Source organism: Aethalodelphis obliquidens, unplaced genomic scaffold (genome assembly GCF_003676395.1).
Source record: "Aethalodelphis obliquidens isolate GAN/ISIS:26980383/991018 unplaced genomic scaffold, ASM367639v1 scaffold12, whole genome shotgun sequence".
NCBI classification, from domain to species: Eukaryota; Metazoa; Chordata; class Mammalia; order Artiodactyla; family Delphinidae; genus Aethalodelphis; species Aethalodelphis obliquidens.
In genome coordinates this window covers 25590061-25615063 of record NW_020837956.1, presented here as the reverse complement: position 1 = coordinate 25615063, position 25003 = coordinate 25590061, and the positions used below count along the sequence as shown (strand labels likewise).

Below are 25003 nucleotides of genomic sequence, written 5' to 3'. Positions count from 1 at the left end.
ATTACAACACCATTGCTGTAAGTAAGAATTGCTTTCCTGGGCTTTCACCTTTGCAGTGTGAGGGCCCCTGGGAGGTTCCCAACACCCCAGTCTGAATAGGTTTACCAAAAGCTGGCCTCTGTCAGTCCCCACAGTTGGACCTGAGCACCATGAAGCCCCTAAGTGCCTTGCAGGAAGAGGGATGCTGAAAAGGAGGTGAAACATCCACTCTTTTCAGGGAGCAGGCTGCCCAGTTATGCTCAGTCCTGGAGCTGGCAGCCTCCAGGAGCTGATTCCCAGGGCAACGCAGGGTTTGGTGGTCAGAGGTGCCTGGGCATTCATGTCTGCTAGGAGCCCTGTGGGAACCTGCAAGAGGAGCCCTGAGAATGCTTCAGAGTAAGAAGAAAAAGGAAATGAGAGCATTCACCACTGATGCTGGGCCCAGGACACCAGAACATGCATCATCCTTGTGCTCCCAAATCCGTGTGCCTCTGCTACCAGCCTCTGCGGAGCGTGGACTCGGAGCTCTGCTGGCTTCCCCACACTGCCCAACCCCCAGACCAAAACCTCACCCCTGTGTGTCTGAGCAGGTGGGCACATGCCTGTGCTCCAGCCGCGAGGGAAGCAAGCTGGCAGAGCACATGTTCTGGCTTCCACCTCAAGATGGGGGCAAGATGGGGGTGTTCATAAGGTGCCAGGCAGGGCTTCCCTGGTGGCGCAGTGGCTGAGAGTCCGCCTGCTGATGCAGGGGACACGGGTTTGTGCCCCGGTCCGGGAGGATCCCACATGCCGCGGAGCGGCTGGGCCCGTGAGCCACGGCCGCTGAGCCTGTACGTCCGGAGCCTGTGCTCCGCAGCGGGAGAGGCCACAGCAGTGAGAGGCCCGCATACTGCAAAAAAAAAAAAAAAAAAAAATGTGCCAGGCCGTCAGGAAAAACATTTCCAAATGTCCACTGCAGGGCTCAGGCCACACCAGCAGTCCCTCGGCAGAAGGGGCTCTCAGGATCCAGGGCCAGGGGTTGTGGGGATATCTCACCAAAGCTTGTCTTTCCCAAATTAGGTGGGGATCACGGGAAGCGGTGACATAAAATGAGCCTGCAGGTGAAGCTCAGAGTGTAGTCAGCTCCAGGCTTCCCACTACTGTCCTCGCTGCTGCTTCTCTTTTCATCACAGGCCATTTCCCAACCCCCACCCGGCTGGGGTGTGCCTTGGTGTCCAGTGGTACTTCTGGCCCAGAGTGAGCATGCGAGTATTGTCTGATCGATTAAAGCGAGGTGAGGGCTGGGGGGGGGGGGCGGGGAGAGACTCTGGGCTCCCTTGGGAGAAGGGGCTCACTGCTGTGAGGGATGGGGCAGCTGTACTCAGGAATGCTCAGCAGATGGCAGTCCCTGCTAACACTGTCACACCACATGAGTGACAAGAGTGTCAAGACTTGCAGGTTCCAATCTGTGGAGGCAGGTTCATGGGCAGGAGAAGGACTCGGACGCTGGCACTGTCATTCCCCCGGGAGAGGCCCAGGTGAGCCCCGGAAGTGGACCCTGGAGCCTGGCTCTGTCCACTGTATCTAGACTACAAATGCACCAGCTGCTGTGGGGTCCTTTGGTGGCGACCTTGGGCAGAATCATCTGCCTTGTTGAACCCTGCCCAGCTTTTGTGGTCCAACGTCAGCTCTCCCTAACTTCTAGGCTCCACTGATTCACTCTCTTCTGACGTCCTTGGGTGAACAGTGGAAGAAGTTGAGTTCTGGTTTTTCCACCAGCCCCATCGAGGCAGGAGTCAACCTCAGCATCCCACATCTCCGACTATGCTCAGGCACTGGGCGACGGGTCAGCTGATTGGGGCATTAGGCCTCCAGGCAGCCTCCAGCAGCATTCAGGGCAATGATGTTGGGGGTCCCGGCACACGAGGCCTCCACGGTCTGGAAACGTCATCTCCCCAGTGAGAGGAACACATTGTATCAGGCTTCCCGGGTGCACTACGCGATTCCACATCTCTGTTCTGTTACTCCCATCATTCCCTCTCCTGAAGTGTAGGCCATGCATTCATGCACTCGTGAACCAACAGTGATGAACACTCCTACTGTTGGCCAACACTGTAACTCAGAGACCTTGCCTTCCCTGGGCACCTACACCAGGCCGGCAGGAGCTGGGTCAGGTCCTGCCATGCGGGTCCCTGCCATCATGGAGCCCACCCACCAGTACAGGTCAGTACCGGCCCTGAAAGGCAGTGTTCCGAGGCTGTGATCCTCATGTGTGCAGGGCAAGGGGTGAGAACAAGCGAGGCGTGGCAAGGCCCCGGGGAGTCCCATCCCATCATCTTTCAAATTTCCCTGACTACCTGGGATGCTGCTGGTCTATACGGCACCCTTGTGCAAAGTAGAAAAAAGGGCTCCCTTTGGATGGACAAATTAGCAAAAGCGGCCCTTCCAGGCTGTCACAGCTCCACGGGTGCACAGGCATCTTCGCACCGTGCACCACCTGCGGCCCCGCACGCCAACCCCTAAGAGGAGCAGGGTCCCCAGTGCCGCTCTGTAGGCGACGTGTAACTGGCTCTCCCCACGCTGATAGAGTACAACCCAGGGGCCTCGGGGGGCTTGTCGCAGGTGGAGCTTCCCAGCCCCCCGACCAGCAGGCGCTTCAGCCCATGGCGCCCCTCACAGAGAGCTTCATCCGTAAAGGATCGGGGTCCTTAGTGTTCTTCAGCCGTTGAAAGAAGCAGGATGCTGTCAGCCGCCATAAAAATGTGACCTTTGAAAATGTACAAGAGCTTGGGGTTTAAAAGCTGCTGCTGATGCATCCCATTAGCATCTCATTAAAGGGAAGCAGAGAGAAGCCTGCTTGGGCCGATGATGGGCAGATAGGGCCACTCGGAGGCGCCGGGCAGGAAGAGGGCTCTCTTCGGCTGCCTCTCTGTGCCGAGCGCCATCATGTCACTGGAGCAGAAGCAAGGCCAGGAACACTGGGGAAAGGCCAGATGTCTTCGTGGCTTCGGTGATGTCCTCTGTGATGGCAGTGGGAGGGGTGAGGGGAGGCTCCTCCCCGCCGGCCCAGGCTGTCCTCCTGGTTGGTGTCTGTACATTCTTGAGTTGGCAGCCCCCTGAAAGGGGGGTGGCCTGGAGAGCCTTTGGTGGAATTGTGGACCTCTGGGGACTCTGAACCAAGGCGGAAAGTCTTAGTAGGAGCCAAGTTCGAAGCTGGAGGCGCAAACCCACACACGGTCCCCTAGAAGCCTCCAGAACCTGGGAACCTCGAGTTTACCTTGGGCCTGGAACCCGTTTGCAGGAGGACAGGGCTCTGGTCAGGCCGACCTGACTCACGTCACCAGCTGCAACATTCCTCACCACCTGGGCATCCAGGCGCCTTGGCGAAGCGCGCAACCCGTGTCCATGTTTTTTCTGGAGGGAGTGAAGGAAGGAATGTCCATTTCTTTTTTTCAATAAAATGAATAAAAAGTCCTGAACCACAAGTTGCTCATAGCTTCAGAAGTTGCTAGTGCCAAATAGAATAAGTGTCCTTAATTATCTTTCCTAAAGAAAAAAAAAAAAATAGGCTGCTTTCCTTCTCACAGCAGAACCTCTTTCTTGTACCTAAGAACTCGCTTGTCATAGTCATGAAAGACACAGGCAGACAGCAGGCCTGTTGTAGCCACAGCTCAATCACCCCGGAGCCCTGGGCCCGCCCCAGTACCCCCTGGACCCCCTGCACCCCCAGCTTCCTTCTGGAGTGTGACTCGTAGCTGGGAGCAGCCCCTCGGGGGCAGGGCTGAGTCTCAGTGACTGCCCGTCCCCAGCCCAGGGGGCCCAGTTTACTGAAGAGCAAACCCCCTGACCAGCAAAGGCACAAGCGAGCGAGCTGGCAGGAGTGTTTTAGATTCAAGGGCCTGAGGAAAAGCGTGCAGTTTTTCAAGTTCAGAAACTCCCCCAATTTTAGGGCAAAACCCCGAACGCCTGAAGTTTTAGAGTCTGATTACCTGCTCTCAAGCAGGAGACCCCGACCACCCCTTCTGGCGGCAGCGGCTGCTCTAAGGACCAGGCCCAGGGCCTCCAAGTTCCCAGAGCCCTTCCCCACCCTGTCAGGTTACCAGGCCTGGGTGCTGATTCAGCCAGGACAAAGGGCAACTGCAGGAGGACCCGGAAAACCAAACCTGCCTCTGGCCTGGGAGGCCTCCGGGAATTCCAGGCTGCAGAGAGGGGGCTGCAGCACCCCCTACTGGCAGAAGGGGTAAGGAGACCGGGGTCTCCCCATTCAAACTTCACCCCAAAACAGGGCCCCGAATGGGACATCACACTGGCTTCTTTCCCCCCGGATGCCTCTTATTGTGGGAAAAGCAACCTCTGCACCTCTGACCCACCAGCTCCCCAAGAGCCTGGGAATACAGAGGGGGCTGCAGGCAGGGCACCCTGGAAGGCTGTCTGTTTAGAGAACGCTGTACAAGCCACGCTTCTGTTTCCTAAGTTCCCTAAGACTATTGGTGAGTGTGGCTAGATCCCCAACCTCCCCGCCTACCCTGTCTCATCTGTCCCACAGACAGAAGTGGGGCAGAGGCCTCTGATAAGGAAGCTTGTCCGCAGAATTGTTCTTTCCTCAGGAGATTCACTCTTTTCCTTTGTTTCCTGCACTGTTCACAGAAGTGAAGCATCTGAAATGCAGGCCGGAGATAAAGTACAGCCTAATGCAATTAGCTCAGCGCAGCTTATGGTGCTAATAGGATGCGCTCCCGCTTCTCCCAGCAGGCCCTGATGCAGGCACTGTTTGTCATCTGCGTAAGGCATCAAAGCCCCAGTAAGTCCAAACCCCTTCCCACCTGCCAGTACTCTTCAGCCAGCCTGGTAAGGAGAGTCCCGCTGCTCAGAGATGCCCAGAAAGGGGCACTGCCCCCCACCAGCTGGGTCACTGACTTAGCTTCCAATAGGAGGCAAGAGCACAGTGGCCTCACCTGAGAGAGGCCTGCAGATGACCCTGGAGGCTCCTTTGCCCTTCTGTGACTGTCCCCAAACCTGGCTGGGCTCTGGCTACACTCCTGCAAGCTGTGGTCACTGCTCCCGGAACCATCTCTCTTGAGACTCTCACCCCCTCACAACCCAGTTATCCCAGTACCAGGCCCTCCAATGTGTTTTGGGGATTTTTTTTTTTTTTGCTTATTATAAATATTATAATGTTGTACATAATGGTAATGGCCACAGTAGAAAATTAGGCAAATACAGAGAAGTATAGACAAAAAGAATAAAAGTTTCCCTTAATCCCTTCACCCAAGAATGACATTCCTGCCAATATTTTGGGATTTTTCCTTTCTGCACATACCATTTTACATGATAAGTTTATATGCGTGTCATTTGATGTCCTGCTCTTCTCGTTTAACATTATAGCGTAAGCATTTTGCCACCTCATCAGGAATTCTTAGTAAACATGATTTTTTTCTTTAAACTAGTCTTAATCTCCAAAGACTTTTTTTTTTTAATTTATTTTACTTTTGGCTGCATTGGGTCTTCGTTGCTGCGCGCAGATTTTTCTCTAGTTGCGGTGAGCGGGGGTTACTCTTCTTTGCGGTGCGCGGGCTTCTCATTGCGGTGGCTTCCCTTGTTGCGGAGCACGGGCTCTAGGCGCACAGGCTCAGTAGTTGTGGCTCACGGGCTCTAGGCGCACAGGCTCAGTAGTTGTGGCTCACGGGCTCTAGGCGCACAGGCTCAGTAGTTGTGGCGCACGGGATTAGCTGCTCCGCATGATGTGGGATCTTCCCAGACCAGGGCTCGAACCCGTGTCGCCTGCATTGGCAGGTGGATTCTTAACCACTGTGCCACCAGGGAAGCCCAGTAAACATGATTTTTATTGCCTATATAATATTCCATGGTAAAGTGGTAGCTCAGGGAGACCAGTGCTGTCCTAATGTTTGTTTTCGCCCTGAGGTTTGTTTTCTCATTGAGTACCTAAACTAACAAGTGAGATCCTGGAGCAGAGAGCCTGCCTTCTTCCTGCAGGGCGGAGCCAAAGGTCCCAGTGAAGATGCTCCCTGCCTTCCAGCCCTGCCTCAGGACCTGTGCTGTCCTCCCAGGGGCCCCAGTCCACCCCCTCCCACGTCTCCTCTGTGGAGTGGGAAGTCTGGGGCCTTGGAGGCTGGTGTGGAAGCAGGATGGGGCCTGACGGTAATGCTTTGGAGAGCCATCGTTTCGCTGGTCAAAGGGCTGGGCACATGGTGGTACTGGGCCTGGGCTGAGTATACAGTTAGTGCTTAGCACATGCCCGCACATATTATTGTAGCTTATTAATGACCCAAGGACTGGGGTGATGTCATTTCTCATAGCACAGAGCGCTCGTTCCGTTTTGATGGCTCAGGTAGAGTGGGTGGTGGAGGAGGCACTGGGTTAGGTGGGGTGTCGCTGGAGGCGGGAGTCTAGCCGAGGCCACGGCTGCTGCTACTGCACCAAAACCCTGCGATTATCCCGTGGTACTGGGTGCAGGGCCAGATCTCTGCCTCTGGCCCCGTGGCTCAGGCAGCAGGAGTACTGTGAGGGATGGGTGCCAGGGCAGGACCGTTGCCAGGCTGTGCTCACACTCCTGCTCTGCTTCTCCCCAGGCCCCCGGCATCTCCAAAGCAGACAGTCAGTCCCAGGGACTCACGACCAGCATCCGGTGGGGGCAGACGCCCATCAATCAGTCCACGCCTTGGGACACCGATGAGCCGCCCTCCAAACAGATGAGGGAGAGCGACAATCCAGGTGTGTACTCCAGGGCAGACAGAGCCACCCACACCGGGAGGTGGAGGAGAGGGCGAGAAGTGTCTGGGACCTCCTGGGTGCCCCAGCTCCTCGGCACGTCCTGACCCGCGGTCTGCAGCAGCCCAGAACTCAGGCTGCACTGGGGGCAAGGGGACGGGGGTGGGGCAGTGGGGCGTGACTGTGTGTAATTCCCTGGGCGGTAGCTGTGTCTCTACCCCTTTCTCAAGAAAATATTGGGAAGGACAAGGGAGTGAGAGTGACGTTATAGGAGTGACTCTGAATCTGCTTCGAGTTATTTTGAATAGTTAGTCATTCCTAAACCTCAGTACTCTGATTCATAAATTTCCAAAATCACCCATTCCAGGGACGTCTTGCCTTGCCAACAGTTACGTGAAAACTGAGAAGCTCCCCCGCCCTGGGGACTGGGGGTTTACCACCTTCTACAGCACCGGAGGCCTTCTTACACGGCTCTGACCATAACAAAAACCTTCCCTGCTATCTCCCTTGGATCCTAGACCTCCCCTTGGGATACACAGAACACGTGGGCTTGGCCATCCACACCACAGCCCTACAGATATCTGAAGACCCCTGCTCATCCCCTCTCCAAGTCTTCTGCAGGACAAACACCCCAAGACTTCAGCCATACCCTCAAGCCCATGGCTTCCAGTCCCTTTACCTTCTTGGGAATTGTTCCTCTTTCTGCATCCTTCAGTGCCCAGAACCCAAAACAAAGAACCCACGAGTGGTCTGTAGCACCTCCTTCATTCAGCCCCTCTACCTTGATCATTGCAGCCTCACATCACTTCTGCTCTGCTGGCAGCCACATCGCATGCTGTCTCAACAGTAAAACCCCAAGACTGTCAAGGTGGCTACTCTGACCCTTGTCCATCTCCTCCCAATCTGGCTTAAGCAGCTGGGTGTGGGGACCCAAGGGCAAGACCTTGTCAATATCTTCCTGTAGGACTCAGCATCTTTTAGATGCCTGCTTTTATTACTGACCTTTACCCAACCTTCCCAATATGATGTCTCCCACAGACTGGGTCATACGTCTTCCATATTGTCATCCAAATCATTGATAAAAAATGGTGAGCATATCACTAGAGACCTCCCTTTATGTCTCCTTTATCCCCTGGGCCATTCCCTGGCTCACGAAGCAATCACCTCTGTGGCCCTAGCTCTCTATATGTTCACCTCAGAGTTACCTGAGAGCTCGCCAGCTGTACTCTGAAGTTCTAATGCATTTTTCCAGGCTCCCTGGCCAGTCCTGCCGAGGACTGAGCTTCAGATGGCCTCATGTCTTGTGCTTAAGACACCAGGCTAGCTCACACTGACGCCGCCTCCCATTCTCCAGGCTTGGGGACCATCCCCCTTAGCAGCCAGTTCTATGATTTTCCTGGCACTGCTTCACTGACGTTTGTAGGCCTCTAGTTTGCTCCAGCCTCTCTCATAATCGAAATCAAAACTATTCGTTGCACATCTATTATGTGCCTTGTTCTGTGTGTCATCTCACTGCTCACAGCAACACTACGAAGTTGGCATTATTGTCCCACTGCAGATGAGGAAACTACTCGGGGAAGGCTTTGCCCTAAGTTCACTCAGCTAGTGAGGGCAGACCCGGGACTAACATGCCAAGCCAAGCCTGGCTCTCCACCCCCATGCCGAGTGGCTCCCCCTTTGGACAACTCCTCAGAGAGAGTACCCACTGCTGGTTAGGGAGTCACCCCACCATGCTGGCTCCTGCCCTGCCTCGAAATTGTACTTCTGTGAGAGAGCTCCAAACCCCACCTTCTAGCCTCTGGAGCTGGTGGCCCTGAGTACCCCTTGGGTCCCACTCTCCTTCCTCGGACTATGCCGCCACTCCAGGCGTCATGACAACAAAGGTGGCCTTCAGAAGACAGAGTCCTAGACCCAGACTTATTCATCAGAGGTGACCCAGATTGACCTTCCCGGTCACAGCATCTTCCAGCTTCACTCACAAGCCCACTCAGGTCACCTCCATGGCAGCTGAGCTCAGAGGGCCCTGCTCTGCCTCATCTGGGCACAGCTGGCTTTGCATCTTAAACTGGGGTCTCAGGAGGTGTGACTGACCCCTTTGTTCAGCCAAAATGGACTTCCCTTGTTTCCCCCAGGGCTAGCCATGCAGAGGTTGCTTAGGACAAACCCTGGCCCCCCAGCAAGGCCGTGAGAGCAGCTCCTGCCAGCCGCCCCCACTGCCCCCACCCCTGGCTCTCCCTTCCTGCGCCATAGAACCTTTGCAGGGCTCCAGGCTCTGGCCCTCTCCTTTTGCCCAGCAAACACCTACTATCTTCACAATCCAGATTTCTCCCCACCTTTCTCAGACAGTGATTCTCCAGAAAAGAAGGAAAAACACCCACATCTATGGAACATGTAACGCATGCCAGACATTCTGCTAATTTGGGGCGTTTTTGTCAAATACATCTTCATCATTCAGTTCTTCCCGGGAGACCTATGAGGTGGGTGTTGCTAGTTCCATTTGACAGAAAGAAAGAATGAGTCTCAAAGATGATAAGCGAGCTGCCTAGGGCTCTTAGGTAGTAAGCGGCAGAGCTAAGATGTGAATCCAGGTCTCTTGGAAGGTCTCTACTTTCTCCTCTCTACTTTGCTGCTTCTCAGCCTCTCCCTGGCAGGTTATGGTCCCCCCTCTGAGACCCCAAAGCCATGTTTATCTACTCCTAAAGCACTTATTTTGTGCCACTGTAACCACGGATTCTTAATCCGTGAGCTCCCGGACACGGACCTCTTGTTCACCTCTGTGACGCCGGCACTCGGCCCAGGGCCGGGGGCAGTCGGTGTTTGTTGAGTGAAGATGTAACTGGCGGGTGACATTTCTTCCATCTCCCTTGCAGGCACAGGGCCGTGGGTGACCACAGTGGCCGCCGGAAGCCAGTCTGCCCTGATCGCACACTCCTACGGAGTGGCCCAGCCTCCCACCTTCAGCCCGGCTGTGAACGTCCAGGCACCGGTCATTGGGGTGACCCCTTCACTGCCTCCCCACGTGGGGCCCCAGCTCCCGCTGATGCCAGGCCACTACTCACTCCCACAGCCGCCCTCTCAGCCGCTGAGCAGCGTGGTGGTCAACATGCCCGCCCAGGCCCTGTACGCCAGCCCGCAGCCCCTGGCTGTTTCCACGCTGCCCGGCGTCGGGCAGGTGGCCCGCCCAGGACCCACCACTGTGGGCAATGGCCACATGGCAGGGCCCCTGCTGCCTCCACCGCCGCCGGCCCAGCCGTCTGCCACTCTCCCCAGCGGTGCCCCTACCACAAATGGGCCCCCCACGTCAGACTCGGCCCACGGGCTGCAGATGCTACGGACCATTGGCGTGGGGAAGTATGAGTTCACCGATCCCGGGCACCCCAAAGGTAAGTCCTGCTGCCCACACGCTCCTGCGTGCCCGCATCTGTGCTTCCCTGTACGGTCACTACCACAGCGCGGACAGGAGTCTTGTTCCTGGCTTCCGTGCTCCCCAGCAGTCTCCCACTGGTTTCAATCCAGGCTGCCTGCCAAAGGCAGCCTGGCCTCAGCCTAAGGAGGCAGAGGGGAAGGTGGAGGGCAGGACAAGGAAGGCGGGGAAATGTGAGTGCGTAGGAAACGGAGGGGAGGGGAGAGCCTGCAAAGTCCAGGGCCTTCCGCCTTCAGCCCGAGCCCTGGGCCATTCTCCCCTCCGACCCAAGGCCAGGCCACGTGCAGAATGAGCAGGCATCCTCTGCTCCCCTTAGGGCTCCCTTAGAACAGTCCCTTTGGGGGCCTTCTCCATTTCCACTAACGAGGACAGTCAGAACATGAGCTGTCTGTGTTCCCCGTCCCCACTCTGGAAAACATCTACTGCCATGCCGTGGGGTGAGAGCAGCTCAGGGGCATGAGGTGAGGCCCAGGAGCCACGCCCAGACCATCCTGAGCCAGCTGAATGTTGGTTCTGTGAGGTCCCATGGGTGGCTCTATGAGGCCCCAAGAAAGAGCACCTCTGGCCTTGGCCTTCGTTTAACCCCCCTTCCCCGAGTCCAGGGCAGTTTTCATTCAGGGGAGCTCCAAGGCAGATCCTCGAGAACAGAGCCAGGGGAAGGAGGACACCAGGGTGTGGTTTTAGGTTGGGCGCCGGCCGGAGGGTCCGTGCAAAGGGCTCCAGCACAGCAGCCTCACTCCTGACAACTGTCTGAGGGATCTGGCCAGCTGGGATGAGAAAGGGAGTGGGAAGCTGAGGCTGGTGGGGCTTATCTGCCCCAGGCTTGTCTATCCCCTCCAGGTCCGGTCAGCCGGGCCTCTCCTCCCCCTGAATGGAGAGGGGGGCCAGCGAGCCCTGGATCTGGGTGCAGGAAAGAGAATACTTAACAGGTGGTCTGCCCTGCTGGGCATCCAGGCCTCCTTTGAAAGGGGAGTAGATGGTCTAGGAGGTGTGGATCTCAGGCATGACTTCTCAGCCTCCCTACTTACAACCACTTGAGATGGCAGAGTTGGGGGGTGGGGACACCTGCAAAGCAGAGTCTTAGCAGAGCAAGGACTCCAGCCAGCCACGCTCGTCCAGCCTGCTCTCTATCTTTATCCCTTCGAGCAAATTCCAGGCCTTGTCAAGCGTCCCAACACCACCAAAGCCATGTCTAGATCTCTGATGGGTTTAATTCCCAATCTGATTGTGCCCCTGACTGCCTTTGTTTGGGAAATCAACACTAGTTTTAAATGACAAAATTATAGAAAATTACATCTACATTTTGGTAAACTCTTGCTTTAAGATATTTTTTTTAAAAAAAATTGACTAAATTGATTTTTGTTTGTTTGTTTGAATTGTCTTGGTTAAGCTCCGTCCCCCTTTAAACAAAAACTCACTCCCAGTTTATATGCCACCAACTCTGACACACTGGGCACTAGGTGTCCTGGCTGCTCCTAGGGCTGTGCCAAAGCCTGAGGCACTGGGTGGGCTTCCCTCTCCCCACCCCATCCCACTGCCGCATCCCAGGGGGCCTCCTGGGACTGAGCAAAGGTCTTGCTTACTTGTCAATGTCAGGCATGCACCTAGGAAAAGGTGTTGTTCTGTGTAAAAAGGTAACTGGCCCAGCCGGGGCTGCTCCCTGGTTTAGGGCTTAGCACGGAGCTGGGATCCACCTCCTGGAAGCTGCCAGGCGTCGGCACATCTGATCGCTGTTAAGCATCTGAGTCCCTATGATCAAGAAGATGTAGGTGGTAGAGGCAGGTCCCTGCTGCGCCCCTGTTGGTGCTGGGCCTGCAGGCCCTTACAGAGCCACACCTGTAACATCATCAGACGGCGTGAACCATCCTCTATCGCGGGCCTGAGCCCACACACAGGAGGGGAGTAAAGAGGGGGCCGCTGGTGGGGTGTGCTCTTCCAGCCCCTATGGTGTATATTCAGCACCAGATGAGGGCCAGGGATGGTGTGGGCCTAGAAAGTGTTCACAGCCCCGCCTTCCGGTGACCTAGCTAGATTCCCCCAGCTCCAGCCGGTGACCCAGTGACCCACCCATCATGATGATTTTCATAGGTTTCCAGTGAGCTGGTTGTTTCCCCAGAAATTACATTGAACTTGCTTCTCTACTTATGGCCCTCATCGGCTGATTTATCCCCTTATATTTGCGGTGAAGAAAGACAATGAAGCATGCACACACAAATGCCTCCCAACTCAAGCCTGGGTGGGTTTTGTCTTTTTTTTTTTTTTTTAGGTAATTTCTCCTTTCATTTCTAATCTTAAAAGCCTTTATTGCTAAAGCTATAATTTGTCTGTCAGATCTAATGTCAAACAACTGCATATTTTTTTAAATAAGAAACCTGAATTTTGAAACCAAACCTTTGAAACTTGCTATGTGAGATTCATCTTCCTGACAAGACCACGTGGGTTTGGATTTGGGTCACTTTTAATTTTGCCCCTAGGGATTTTACATCTCCGAAGCCCAATTGATTTCACACTCGGAAATGACAGGCAGCTGGCTCCGAGGGGGAACCTGGAGGCCCTGCGTGACAGCATCAACACTAGTCAGAAATCTACTTAAGAAAAAAAAAAAAAAGAACTTTCCTTTTCTCCTGTTCTCTGTTTGAAAGCTTGCCCAGCATTATAATAAGATCCACCATAGAACTCCTTGAGATCTAGCTCATTAAAGTCCCGTGATTTTTCGTACTATTGTTTGACATGACAACCTGGCCTCTCGCGGGGCTGAGTAATTATGAAGAGATCCCCTCCATGAAGAAAAGGTCTAGCCAGCCAGAAGGATGGGGCCACTGGTATTTTTAGACTTCATTAGTGCCCTGATTTTAAACTTCACATTTTGTTTCTTGTAATTATCTTCCCATCGACTGAGCTGAAATTTCAGTTGGGGCTCTGTTAGTCTGCCTTACCAAGAAAGGGCGCTGGGGCTTTCATTTAAAACTTAACCAGTTGAAAAATAAAGGTGATGTGGAAATGCTTTTTGATTTGCAATAGGTCAAGCAATTGTCTCTCACCTTTGACTAGAGAAGCCGGGCTTGCATGCAGCTCACTGTAATGAGTGTTATTTCAATGCAATGAGCACACACAGATTTTTCTTAAGAAACTTAAAAGATAAACCTTTCTTTCTCCAAGAACAGTTTGGGGGTGGGAGAAATCTGTAGGATTTCTTTTCTTTTTTTTTTTTTTTTTTTTTAGATTATATATTGAAAGCTGATTAAAATAGATTTTATGTGTACAAAGTGATAAGAGGGGAACAAAGATTTAGTTCCACTTGAATCCTGTTATAAAATACCTGAGCCGTTGGTCTTGTTGCGTCGGAACCCCTGAGCTAATCCACGGGCGGAGCTGGTGGCCAGCATCAGACCTCGTGAGCCGTCGAAGTCCAGTGTCACTGCACTGGTACCACATGAGCCCAGCTGTGTGTCACAGCAGAGGTGCAGGCTGTTGATGTCATTCTTTCTAGCCCCTACCTTCTTCCACAGAGGATTTTTGGTGGCCAGGAGGGTGGCCAGAGACCCTCTAAAGCCCCAGACACTAGGCCTAGTGGTGAGCTGCAGAAAGGCTATTATATTTTCACCTGCATGTCAGGGAGAGAGAAGCCAGGATGCACCTGCTCCCTCTTGCTTCTGGACCGAAAAGCAAAGTCCAAGTCGACCAGAAGTGAAGAGGCTTGTCTCTTTTGACTTTAGATTTCACAGGCCCAGGGTGAGGGACCACGAGGATTCTCAGGGCTGGGGAGTCATGTGGTGGGGTGTGTGTAGCCCCTCCCAGTGGGTTTTGCATTTCCTCCTATCCCACCCTTGCCCCTGGACCTCCACCCTGCGGAACTCTGTCTGTCCTCATGCCACCTTCTGCTTGGACAGCAGCTGCCCTGGCCTCCACGAGTGGCAAAGACAAGATCTGGTAAAGATACTTTGAGACAGAGTGAACAGCTGTGTGACTGGGGCAAGTCTTCTGACCTCTCTGAGCCTTCCTTTCATCATCTTGAAAATGTGATGACAGTACCACCATCATCGGGCCTCGAGGAGGATTGAATGAGATCGTGGGCTTGACCGTACATGACACTATACCCACTTGACATCAAAACAGTTACTCCCACCGACACAAGCCCCAGGTCCGGGGAGCTCAGCAGAGAGAGAAGCTGGTGAAGGGGCAGAAAGCAGGGGCCTCTCTGCAGTGCAGAGGAGACGGAAGAAGCCCAAGTTTGTTCACAGGGCTGGCAGCCACTGGTCAAGCTGCTTAATGGGAATGCCAGGTCCCTGTCCCTAAAAGGGAGTGGGATGAGTCACCTTCCTGGCTGGGGGATGCAGGACTGCTCCCCCCAGCCCCGGCAACCAGCACAGATCTCACCTCTCCCTGCGCCAGCCTCTGATGTGCCAGGGCACACTGCTCCCTCAGTAAACATTCTAGAAGAAGCTGGGGATGCATGATAACGCTGTTTGCCCACACGTGGTTAGCCCAGAGACACAAAATGTCCAAACCGAAATCATCTTGCCACAGAGCTGCTCTCCCTGTGTCTCTGTCTCAGAAATGACACCATGAATCCAGGCAGGAGTCCGGAGTCAAAGCCTGTGGTTGTCCTCGTGCCCGTATGCAGGGAGTCTGGAAACGCCTTTGCTTCTGCCTCCTCTGGACGGTCCTCTCCCTTCCACCCCCACCCCACGCCTCCTTTCAGGCCGCCATCACTCCAAGCCTGCATCACCAGACCCACAGTACAGCCCCTCCCATCCAGAGTCCATGCTGCAGCCAGAGTGGACTTTCCAAAACACAGGTTCGGTCCTGTCACTCCCTGGTGAATGACTCCAACAGCCCCACCGCTCTCAGGACAGAACCCAGCCCTTGACATGGTGCTTCAGGATCCGGCTCCTGCCTGCCCCCCCGCTTCGGCTCTCACCCTTCTGCTTGCAGGCTGCCCTGTAGCCACTCCACGGCCTGGGTTCTCTCCTGTGCAGCTGTGCTCTGGACAAGCGTCTGCAATACAGTTTGCCTGGCCCATTCTCCCACCTAGACTGCGAGCCCCTGGGTTGCGGGCAGGCACAGGCTCCATCCCATTCCACCCCCAGTATCCAAGCCAGTGCCTGGCACTAAAGGATGCTCCAGAGGAGTTCGGGGATGAAGGCACAGAGCACTGGGCTGGGAATTATCCAGCGAGGTTCTCTGACTTCTCTCCAGCCACCTCCTCCCTTTGTGTGGTGAAAGCAGGTTAGTACTTGAGGGTCCGGGCATATAGGAAAGTCCGTGGGAGACTTCCTTCTGCAGCTTCATGGTCACTCCCCTCATACCTGTCCCACGCTTCTGGGAACAGAAGTCCATCTATTTCAAAGTTCCTCCTGTAGCCAAGCACCTCCACCAAAATACTTACCCCTGAGCACATGGGATCTAAAACTCTGCTTCAGTTTCCTCATCTATATCAAGGGGATAACAATAGAATCTGCTTCTTACTGTTGTGAGGATTAAGCGAGTTATTTGACATAAAGCCCTTAGAAGAATGCCTAGTACTTTGTAATTACTATAAAGGTATTTGCTATGATTATTTTCATTCCTGGTACCAGAACCATCTTTCAGTTGTCCATGGCCCTTTAGGGGCCCAGGGTAATGTGAAAAAGCCAAAAACCACTTTGCCTTCCAGAGTCTTAGGATGTTGCGCTAACATCATGATGTTCGAAGTACCTAGTTCCCGGAGGTCCACTTCGTACAAAAGAAAATTGCCTCCTCTCATCACATCATTTTACAATCCTCCACCATCACAATCACAAGCAGAAGGAACCAGCCCACTGCTGGGAACTTCCCCCTAATTCCAGGAGCTATTTGTCTTGGGAGGGCTCCTCCTAACTACCCAAAGGGGCTCTCAGCATCCTTTGACGTTCAGTTTGATATTGGGGTGCCAAGGATATCGCAGGGGTCCTCCTCCATGGCCATATCAATAGATGGGACAAATAGAATTATGTCACTCATGCAGACCTACCAACCAAGGCTGCAGGTGAAGCGGGGGTTAGGAGCATGTGGCTGGAAGCATGGACAGTGGCCAGGAGCCCGGGTTCTGCACCAGAATGCTTGGGTAGAATTGAAACTCCACTACCCACTAACCCAGTGAACTTGGCTAGAAACCTGGTATCGCTAAGCCTCTAAGTTATCTGTAACGTAGAGATAATAATAGCGCCGTCTTCTTAGATGTGCTGTAAGGATTTCATAATGTATGTAAAGTCCTAACACAGTGCCTGACACACAGTGTGCTCACAATAACGTTAGCTGTTGTTATTACTCCCATTCCTGTAAATTCTAAAGAATCCTGGATCCTGGGGTTTTGGGGCGTGGGGGATACTGTCTGAAGCCCCTTTGGCTCGGAATCTCTGTTATTTTTAAAGCAGCATTGTTCAAAATAATCTCCCAGATCTGGCTGACATAACACTCAACACAGATCTGGAACCAAACCCCCAGTCCCACCATCACCCTAACTTTCCCCTTTCCAGCCCCCAAGCCAACACACACGCTCTCCCCCAGGAAGTAGGTGTCTCGGAGCCTATGGAATTTGAAAGTCCGTCTACACGAGGTCTCCCCTCCTCGCGTGGATGGTACCTGCCTTGGAAGGCCCTCCTTCCCTTCACAGGGCTCTGTCCTCGAGGGGTTTGTTAATCATTAATTGGAGGGTTGTCCAGGGCTTAACAGTTTTGTTAACAGATCATTTGACAGTGAATGAACCAGGCAAGCGGAAAGATGCAGCAAAGCGGCTAGACCACCCAGAGATCGTGTCATGCCTGGAGCAGGAAGTGGCCCGTGAGCCCCAGCCTGTGTATGTCCCTCTCCGGACCCCACTGCTCAGCAGGGCACAGGCAGAGCGAGGCTCCCTGGGCCCTCTCCTCACTGAGCTGGGAGTGGCACATGGGCTTTCAGCCCCAAAGCTCCGCTGAGCAACTTCCAGGTCAGAAATCCCACTCCGGCCCTAACTATCTGACAGGCAGGGCCAGAGGAGTCCAGATGCCCACGGCAATGAGGGGGCTCTTCAAATGGGAGCAAAGGGAGGGAGCATTTCCTTTCCAGAGGTTTCAGGAAATGGTGCTGACCCACAGTAGCAAGCCAGTTGCCCTGGTCCCAAGCCCTGTCTTCTCTCAGGAGTGGTGGCCCAAGCAGACACCAGCAGGGATGACCACTAGGTTCTAGACCACTGACAGTCAGAAGCCACTGACAGGCTTGAGCCATGTTAGCGCCCTCCGTGCTGCACCACCAGGCATTTATTGAGCAAGTGATGTGTTGTATTAGGCACCTACTGTGTGCAGAGTCCATACTTGGCTTCTCCCAGGCAAAAGATGTGAGGCAGGGCCTCCCTGGTGGCGCAGTGGTTGAGAGTCCGCCTGCCGATGCAGGGGACGCGGGTTCGTGCCCTGGTCCAGGAAGATCCCACATGCCGTGGAGCGGCTGGGCCCGTGAGCCATGGCCGCTGAGCCTGCACATCCGGAGCCTGTGCTCCGGAACGGGAGAGGCCACAACAGTGAGAAGCCCGCGTACCACAAAAAAAAAAAAAAAAAAGATGTGAGGCAGTGTGCCAGCTGCATGCCCCGTACAGGTCTCAGCTCCTACTGAAGGTGAGGCCCTGTGGTGACGCCCACGGTGTGCCAGACACCACGCCGAGCGCTGGGAGGGACGGAGGTCTCCCTGGAGGAGCCCGAACTCCACTTGAGGGGGCCGTTGGGGGTGGGGGCAGTAATAAGAGCTAAGGGGCTGGAAAAGAGAGGCCAGTGTGGACGGGGCCTCTAGAGGCAGTTAGAATGATGCAGAGGAGACAAGCAGAAGGCAGGTAGTACCGCAAATGCCAGAGCTTAGGAAGGATGTTTGAGATAAGTGCCAGGGACCCAGACTTGTGACTTCTCTACCATAGAGTTACACGCACACGCTTCTACTCAAATGGTTCTTGGGGCTCGTCCTGATCGGAGACAGGTTCAGCTTGTGGTTTATACTGATTTATGCCTGTGAAGTCCATTCTCTGAACCCTTGACACATAAAGTCGAGACAGCCTGGGCTTTCCTCGGGCTGCCTGGCTCTTCTCTTTAGCCCCCCCACACCCCGTCAGTGATGGCGCTATAAGGACCCGGGATCTTGGGCGAGAGTCCATTTCCTCAGTGCCCAAGGCCATTCTGGTCTTACAAGGTGAAGACCCCTTGGTCTTCAGGGGCTTTCATCTGGGAAGGAAGCGCTTGGGGGCCATTAACCCCCAACTGGGGAATCGGTGCACACCCAGGGTCCAGGAAGTCTTGGTAAACCTTTCTCTCTCCTATCGTAACAGATATTAATGGCGAGTTTCCTGTTGCCTGATCACTATTCAAAGAGCCAGCATGTGCCTTCTTGCTAGGAAAGTCATGTCCCGTTTTCGAGGCTGGGGATGAGTTTCAAGAGAAGGAGAGCTGGGCAGGTGTGACGCATCTGCTCCCGTCCCTGAGTGACGGGGAGGTAACAGTACACCAAACCATGACACCGTGGCACAAACCTGACTCAGACCATTCGGTTGAAAGTGCATTCCATTCAGGAGCACACTTACTATTCTAAAAATGTAAAAGGTAAAAATAATACAAGCACAGTAGGTAAGGAACACAGAGCATTGTGTAAATTGCTTGACGAAAACAATGGCCAAAAGGTTGCCATCTACTGAAATTGTTGTCATTGCCTTTTTTCTTAGTGTACCTCTCTTTAAAAATATACATCTTAGAGGGAAGCCCAAGCATTTCCGGTGCAGCACCAAGAAAACATTCTTCACTTTCCAGGTCTCCCTGCAGCCTTTTGGATGACCAAGCACAGCGCCGTGAACTGTCTGGTTTTGCCCACTGGCCTCTCAATGCCTTTTCGTCCCTTCTCCCAAGAGACCTCTCAGTGTTGCATTGGCTCAGTGTCTCAGACCCAGGTCTACACACGTCCCAGGCAAATACATATTAGTTTTTACCACCTTCTGCAGGACCAATTTCACGGGCTATATATTACTCAGCTCAGGCTGCCGTAACAGAATCCTGCAGACTGGGTGGCTTAAACAACAGAAATTAATTTTCTCACAGTTCTGAAAGGTGAAAGTCCAAGATCAGGGCGCCAGCAGGTTAGTTTCTGGTGAGGCCTCTCTCCTTGGCTTGTAGATGGCTGTCTTCTCACTGTGTACACATGTGGCATTTCCTGTGTGCGTGGGCTCCTGGAATCTCTTCTTATAAGGTCGTAATGGATGAGTCCCATCCCTATGCCCTCATTTAACCTTAATTACCTCCTTAAAGGCCCTATGTCTAAATACAGTCACATTGAGGATGAGGCTTTCAACATAGCAATTTGGGCATGGGGGACACAATTCATTCTGTAACAGGCTATGTGTCAGTCTTGTTGGCAAATGGAAACGGTAGCCCCTTACCACAGCACAGTTACTAGATAGTTACAATGTAACTATGGATATTTTCAATGGTTTATAGTTATCTGAACCTTTTCATAAACTTACTATCATCGTTTTTACCAGTTTAACTTCAAGCTGCTCACCTATTCCCTGTTAAGTGAGCACTGTCCCTATTTTCCATTGTTAGAATCATCCACATTTGGGGTTAACTTTTTAATTCCATAGAACCTTCATGCTGGGAGGCATCTCAGAGCCATCTAGTGGAAGCAGGAATCCGCCCTCCACCACTGGGGACTAAGCAGCGGCCACCCACAGCTAGATGGTTTATCCTGCTAAATGATCACGAGCTGTCTTCCTGTAACTTCCATGGTCCTGCCCTCTGGGGCCCTCAGAGCAAGGCTGGCCCCTGTTCTACATGACAGCCCTTCAGATTTGTGATGGTGGCAGAATTTCTTTTTCTACAAATATCTCCAGTGACCTCAACAGTTCATCCTATAGGTCCTTCGGTCCTGTACCACGCTGGCGTCCTCCCTGGTCATGCTCCAGTTTGTCAAAGGGCCTCTTAAAGGGACACCAGGCGACACGGGACAGTCACCCCCTTGGTCCTGAGCATCACACTGCAGAGAGTCTAACCTTTCTGTAACGATCATGACTTATTTGTATAAAACACACACTCATACACACACAGGCACACACACACTCCAACTTCCAAATTAAGAGAAAAGAAAAAAATCTCACAAAAGTCCTACTGTCCACTCCACTGGTCCTTTGGGGTCTCCTCCCTCCTCTTTCTCATCAGGCTCGGGATTGTTGGTCATTCCTCTGAACCCCCTTCATTCCTGTACCCTTGTGCCCCCAGTCTTGGCCATAGCAGCAAGTTAACCTTTCCACCAAGTTTTCAAACTTACTTCCTTTGGTGCCTAGGTGTTAAATGTATCTCAGCCCAGCCCGCCGCAGCCCCACCTCCCAGCTGTGCTCTCCCAACAACTCCATACCCTCCCTGCCACCCGTCCCCTCCCTCCTCCACCACGATAGTGAATTTCAGAGTAGGCCATCACCTTAAAGCTCATTTAGAGACTGGCCCCCCTCAGGTTACAAGTGGGGAAACTGAGGTTCAGAGGTGTCACTGAGATATCGCAAGAAACTGCCTCTAGCAAATTCCCTGTGAAACCTCCCCCAACCCCTAGGATCATCTGCTGCTAGGAGTTCTTCTTCCTAAAGCTTCTCTCTCCCTGCAGACTGAACACCACATAGAGACAGGCCCAGTGAGCACTGTCCCATCCCTATGCCCTCATTTAACCTTAATTACCTCCTTAAAGGCCCTATCTCTAAATACAGTCACATTGAGGATGAGGCTTTCAACATAGCAATTTGGGCATGGGGGACACACTTGGCTGCACTTGGCCTGATCACCATGCCTCTCCAGGACCTGCCCAGGGGACACACACTGCCAGGCCACTGTGATCAAAGCGGCACGGGCCACAGGAATGCTGTGCTCACCGGCAGCTCCACCAGGCCTGAATGGGAGGAAGAGAAGGAACAAGACACCCACACACTTAAAGGGGGACCACGTCATAATAGCACCACAGGGGCAAGGCCCATGTTGGCCCTGGGAGTGACGGGGAGGAGACGCTGTCCACCAAGGAGGGGGAAGGATGACAGGGGGAAACTCTGTAACTCGGGCTCCGGGCCCTCACCCCATCACCCCCGTGGCTGGGGGCTTGTCCTGGAAATGCCTGCTTAGTGCTCCCCTGAGCAGAGTCCCACCCTCCAGGTCTCTACAAATATTAGGTGGTTTTTGTTTTTGTTTTTGAACTTGGGGGCTTTCAAAACTGCTGATACACTGTGGTTATTTCAGTAAGTTGAGACCCATTTAAAGAGCCCAGCTCCTTCCTAGAAGCATGAACGCCTTTAGCGGTCAGCCACGCTTGTCCATTAGGGGCCAGAGCACCTTCGAGGACCAACACAGTGGCCCAGTTCACATGCCCAGGATGCCTTACACTTGCTCAAACCCCAGAACCTGTTGCCAAGGACCTCACAGGTCCCTAAGTTGAGGAACCGCCATGTGGTGATTCTGAAGGCTCCTGGACCATCTGGCCATTTGAACAGGCAGCTTTCAGAAATTCTCATTGATCCAAAAATAATTCCTATATTTTCGGTCTTTCTTCTATATGGAGACATTCATTACCTTCTTAGACTAACCAACAGTTATTTATGAGGCAAGGTTTTTTTGGTGTGGGCAGTGACTCCAGACTTCCTAACTTAATGTCATTCGTCCCGGAAGGCAGGGGATGAGTAGACTTGTGGCCTCCCCCTGGGTGTCTGCAGTAATGACACCAACCCGGGCTGTAAGGCCGGCCCTGCTGCGTGGTCTCAGCCATTCCAGGGGGGCTGGTGGGCAACGCTGGTAGATGCCGCCTTCCAGAAGGGCACAGAGTGGGGAGTGGATGTTTCATTTTCATCATCTATTCACTCTGTATTTGTAATCCTTGCAGCTGTCCTGTGAGGCAGATTCATAGGTGGAAAGTCAAGGCCTGGGTATATAATCAAGGCCCAAGTATAAGTGGTAGAACGGGAAGGGAGTCATATCAAAACTGCGTGCCTCTGATGCCCACCCCTTTCCACCGCACCACAGCTTGAAGCCTCCGGTTGCAGCCTATATTGTCACTAGGCATGTTTGGGCTAAGGATGGGCAAGTCCCACAGTGGCTGTCTTATGTCCCCGAGAGTCATGCATCTGGTATTTCTCAACATAAATTGATGATTCTTGGGTTCTTTCCTCATCCCCAAAAGTGTCATGTGGATGGATGGGTGACTGGATGGCTGGACCTAATTCCCAAAGTTAATTACGGGGCACATCGGGCCCTTTCAGGAAGCCGAAGACAGGGCATTCACTGGCCACCACAGAAGCCGCTGGAGCTTGAGAGTCAAGCAGATCCCTTCCTGTCGCTACATCTCCCGCACGTTATCCAAAGTATTACCAGCGCAATAAAGTTAATGGAGCCCGTCATCCTACGAAAGAGCCAATTCCGTACAAAGATGATACATCCTTGAAGTTAATGAGGTCTATTAATTGAGCTTATGCCCTTTTAAATGAACGAAAGTTCTGAAGTCCACCAAATAGCAGCACATCCATTTAGAAGTAGTTACTGACGCCTCATATGTCGGTCACCAGTGGACGAGGAGCCACCAGGGTAGAGCTCTGGGAACTGGCTTCCCACTGACATCTAGCACAGCCTTCCCCTCCTTGGGAGCTCAACAGATATGTCTGACCAACCATTCTTGCCTGAATCACCCCAGTACAGCCACCGGGACTGGACAACGTATGGTACATAGCTCAAGGGAGAAAGTGATCAAACTGAACCGTGGATCGCTGGAAGAGCATCCGCCCTGGCCCACAGCTTTTAGACCCTTTAGACCCGGCCTTAGGGTTAGTGTGGAGAGCTGCACAGAGCACAGGTAGAGGGCCACCCCTTCAGAAACAGCCACTGCACAGGTGCGTCTTGGGCTGGGTGGTCCTTGGGCTCAGGGAAGGTGAGCAGACACCATTCCCAGGAAGTACAGACCTGTAACTGGCTGAGCAGAAAGACAAGTTCTGGCTCAGACCGAACGGGGCCCGTCACGCCATGGCCCCTGGGCCCCTGAATACATACCAGCGCTCTGCCTGATTTCAGCCTCCTCCCCAGCTAGCACCGCTCACAGTTGCTGCAGAGCACAAAGTGATACTTGTTGTGCCCACAGAACATCTGCTGAAGGCAAAACTTGTGTTTATAGCTCTTCACTTCAAAAGACTGGCCGTGTTATAAAAAGAAAGGGACCATCTGTCCCTCTCCTGGACCCCGGCGCCTCTTGGAAAAGATTTCTATGCAAGAAGGCAGTGAGAAGTCAACACTGACTTCAGGGAACTATTTTGAGGCCAGGAAAGAATGGTGCCTCCCCTCCGAGGGTAAGTCGAGGCGGCAGATGAAAGCTGGCTTTGTGGAGGCCAGGAGATGGAGGGCACCACGGGAAGGAGGCGGGCAGCGGCCCCGCCGGGGCTGCCCAGATGCTCTGGCTGTGCCGAGGGCCGGCTGGGAGGACAGAGAGGTGTGAGGGCAGAAGGGGAAGGGCCGAGAGGCCCTGGGGCCCCAGGAGGAGGCAAGAAAAAGTCAACACCGGTTTGCTGCTGCGCAAAACCAGAAGTCATCCGTCTGCATCCATCCACCCCGGCTTGTCCAGCCTTTCTTAACCAAAAAGCCCTTTAGGACAGCATCCGTTTCTGCATCTTGGGGACCACCTTAGGCTCAATGATTCCCTCCCAGTGGCTGGTAATTGAGGCATTCTTACAGGGCGCACGGGGGTCCGATCTGTCTGTGAGGCCTGCTGGGCGTTTGTCTGCCTTAAGCTCTTGGGCACCCACATGGAAAAGTCACGGGAGAGGCCAGGAGAGGCCGGGTGGGCGCTGCGGTGGAGCTGGGTGAGCACCAGGTGGGGCTGCAGAGGAGGGGTTCCCCGGCCTCCCGGCCACACTCTACCAGGCTGGGGCCCCACTAACCGAAACTCCCCAACGAGGCTCTTCCCTCCTGGTCCACATGCTGGAAATTTCAGCTCATTGGTTCTGAAACAGTCCTGCTCCTTCTTCCTCCCTCCTCCCCACCCCAGGAAAAAGTTGGTTTCTACCAGATTCCAAGCAGATTCCAGAAAGCCTTGGTCTGTGAACCTCCAGCTTGAGGCTTATTTTGTTTCAAATCAAAACCTGCTTTCCTTCTTAGCTTCTGTCCATGGGGTGGACATGGGGGAAAGGAGCTGGAGGTCAGAAGTGGGGTCCTCTGAGGACACCCCTTGTTCCCTTCCTGCTTGTCTCTGACAGGGCACCCCCGCCCCCGCAAGCTCATCCAGGGTGAATGAATTGAGAACTTCCGCCTCCGTCCTGAGGAAGGTTCTCATGCAAGTTCTTAAATGTACTGAATTCCCCGCACTTGGGTGCAGGCATTTAGATTCCAAGGACGAAGGCGGCTCCTGGAATAGCATATTCAAGGCTCCCAGAATCCTAAAAGGTCACACTCCTTTTATTCTTGCCTCTTTTCTTTTCTTTTTTGTTCTTACTGATTTCTTTGGGCACATAAGAAAACACAGTAGGCAAAGCCTGCTACTTCCATTGAAATAAAATATTCTGCAGTCAAACCACACACCATAAAGAAATAATTGCAGTCTGTATATATTGCTAATGGACATCTCTCAGCAATTCTCTGTCTCATAAGCTTTAAACACAGACATTAGTATAAATATGCAGAAATCCCCACTCGAGCAAATTACCCTGCATTTCTGAACAGAAGGAAGATTAACCATGTGCTGATATCTTTGAAGGAGCTCAGCAGAGCCGGGAAAATGCACTGGCCCTCTCTGGGAGCGAGCTGGGGACTCTGTGGGGTCTCGAGGACACTGCTGCAGGCCTGGCTGCAGCTCCTTTTCCCCAGAGCCCAGGCTCCCCTGGAGCACTGAGGAGGGGACGGGCTCCACACTGGCCGGATC

At 53.4% G+C, this 25003-nt stretch overlaps 1 protein-coding gene across 1 annotated transcript in view; it reads left to right on the top strand.

Moving 5' to 3' along the window:
• KLHL29 (kelch like family member 29) overlaps window positions 1–25003 on the top strand; it is a 310446-nt gene that overhangs the window by 236278 nt on the left and 49165 nt on the right. Inside the window, exons 4-5 of the mRNA XM_027113738.1 lie at window positions 6549–6690; window positions 9558–10070. Of these exons, the coding sequence (XP_026969539.1) occupies window positions 6549–6690; window positions 9558–10070 (655 nt within the window). The remainder of the gene's footprint in view (window positions 1–6548; window positions 6691–9557; window positions 10071–25003) is intronic.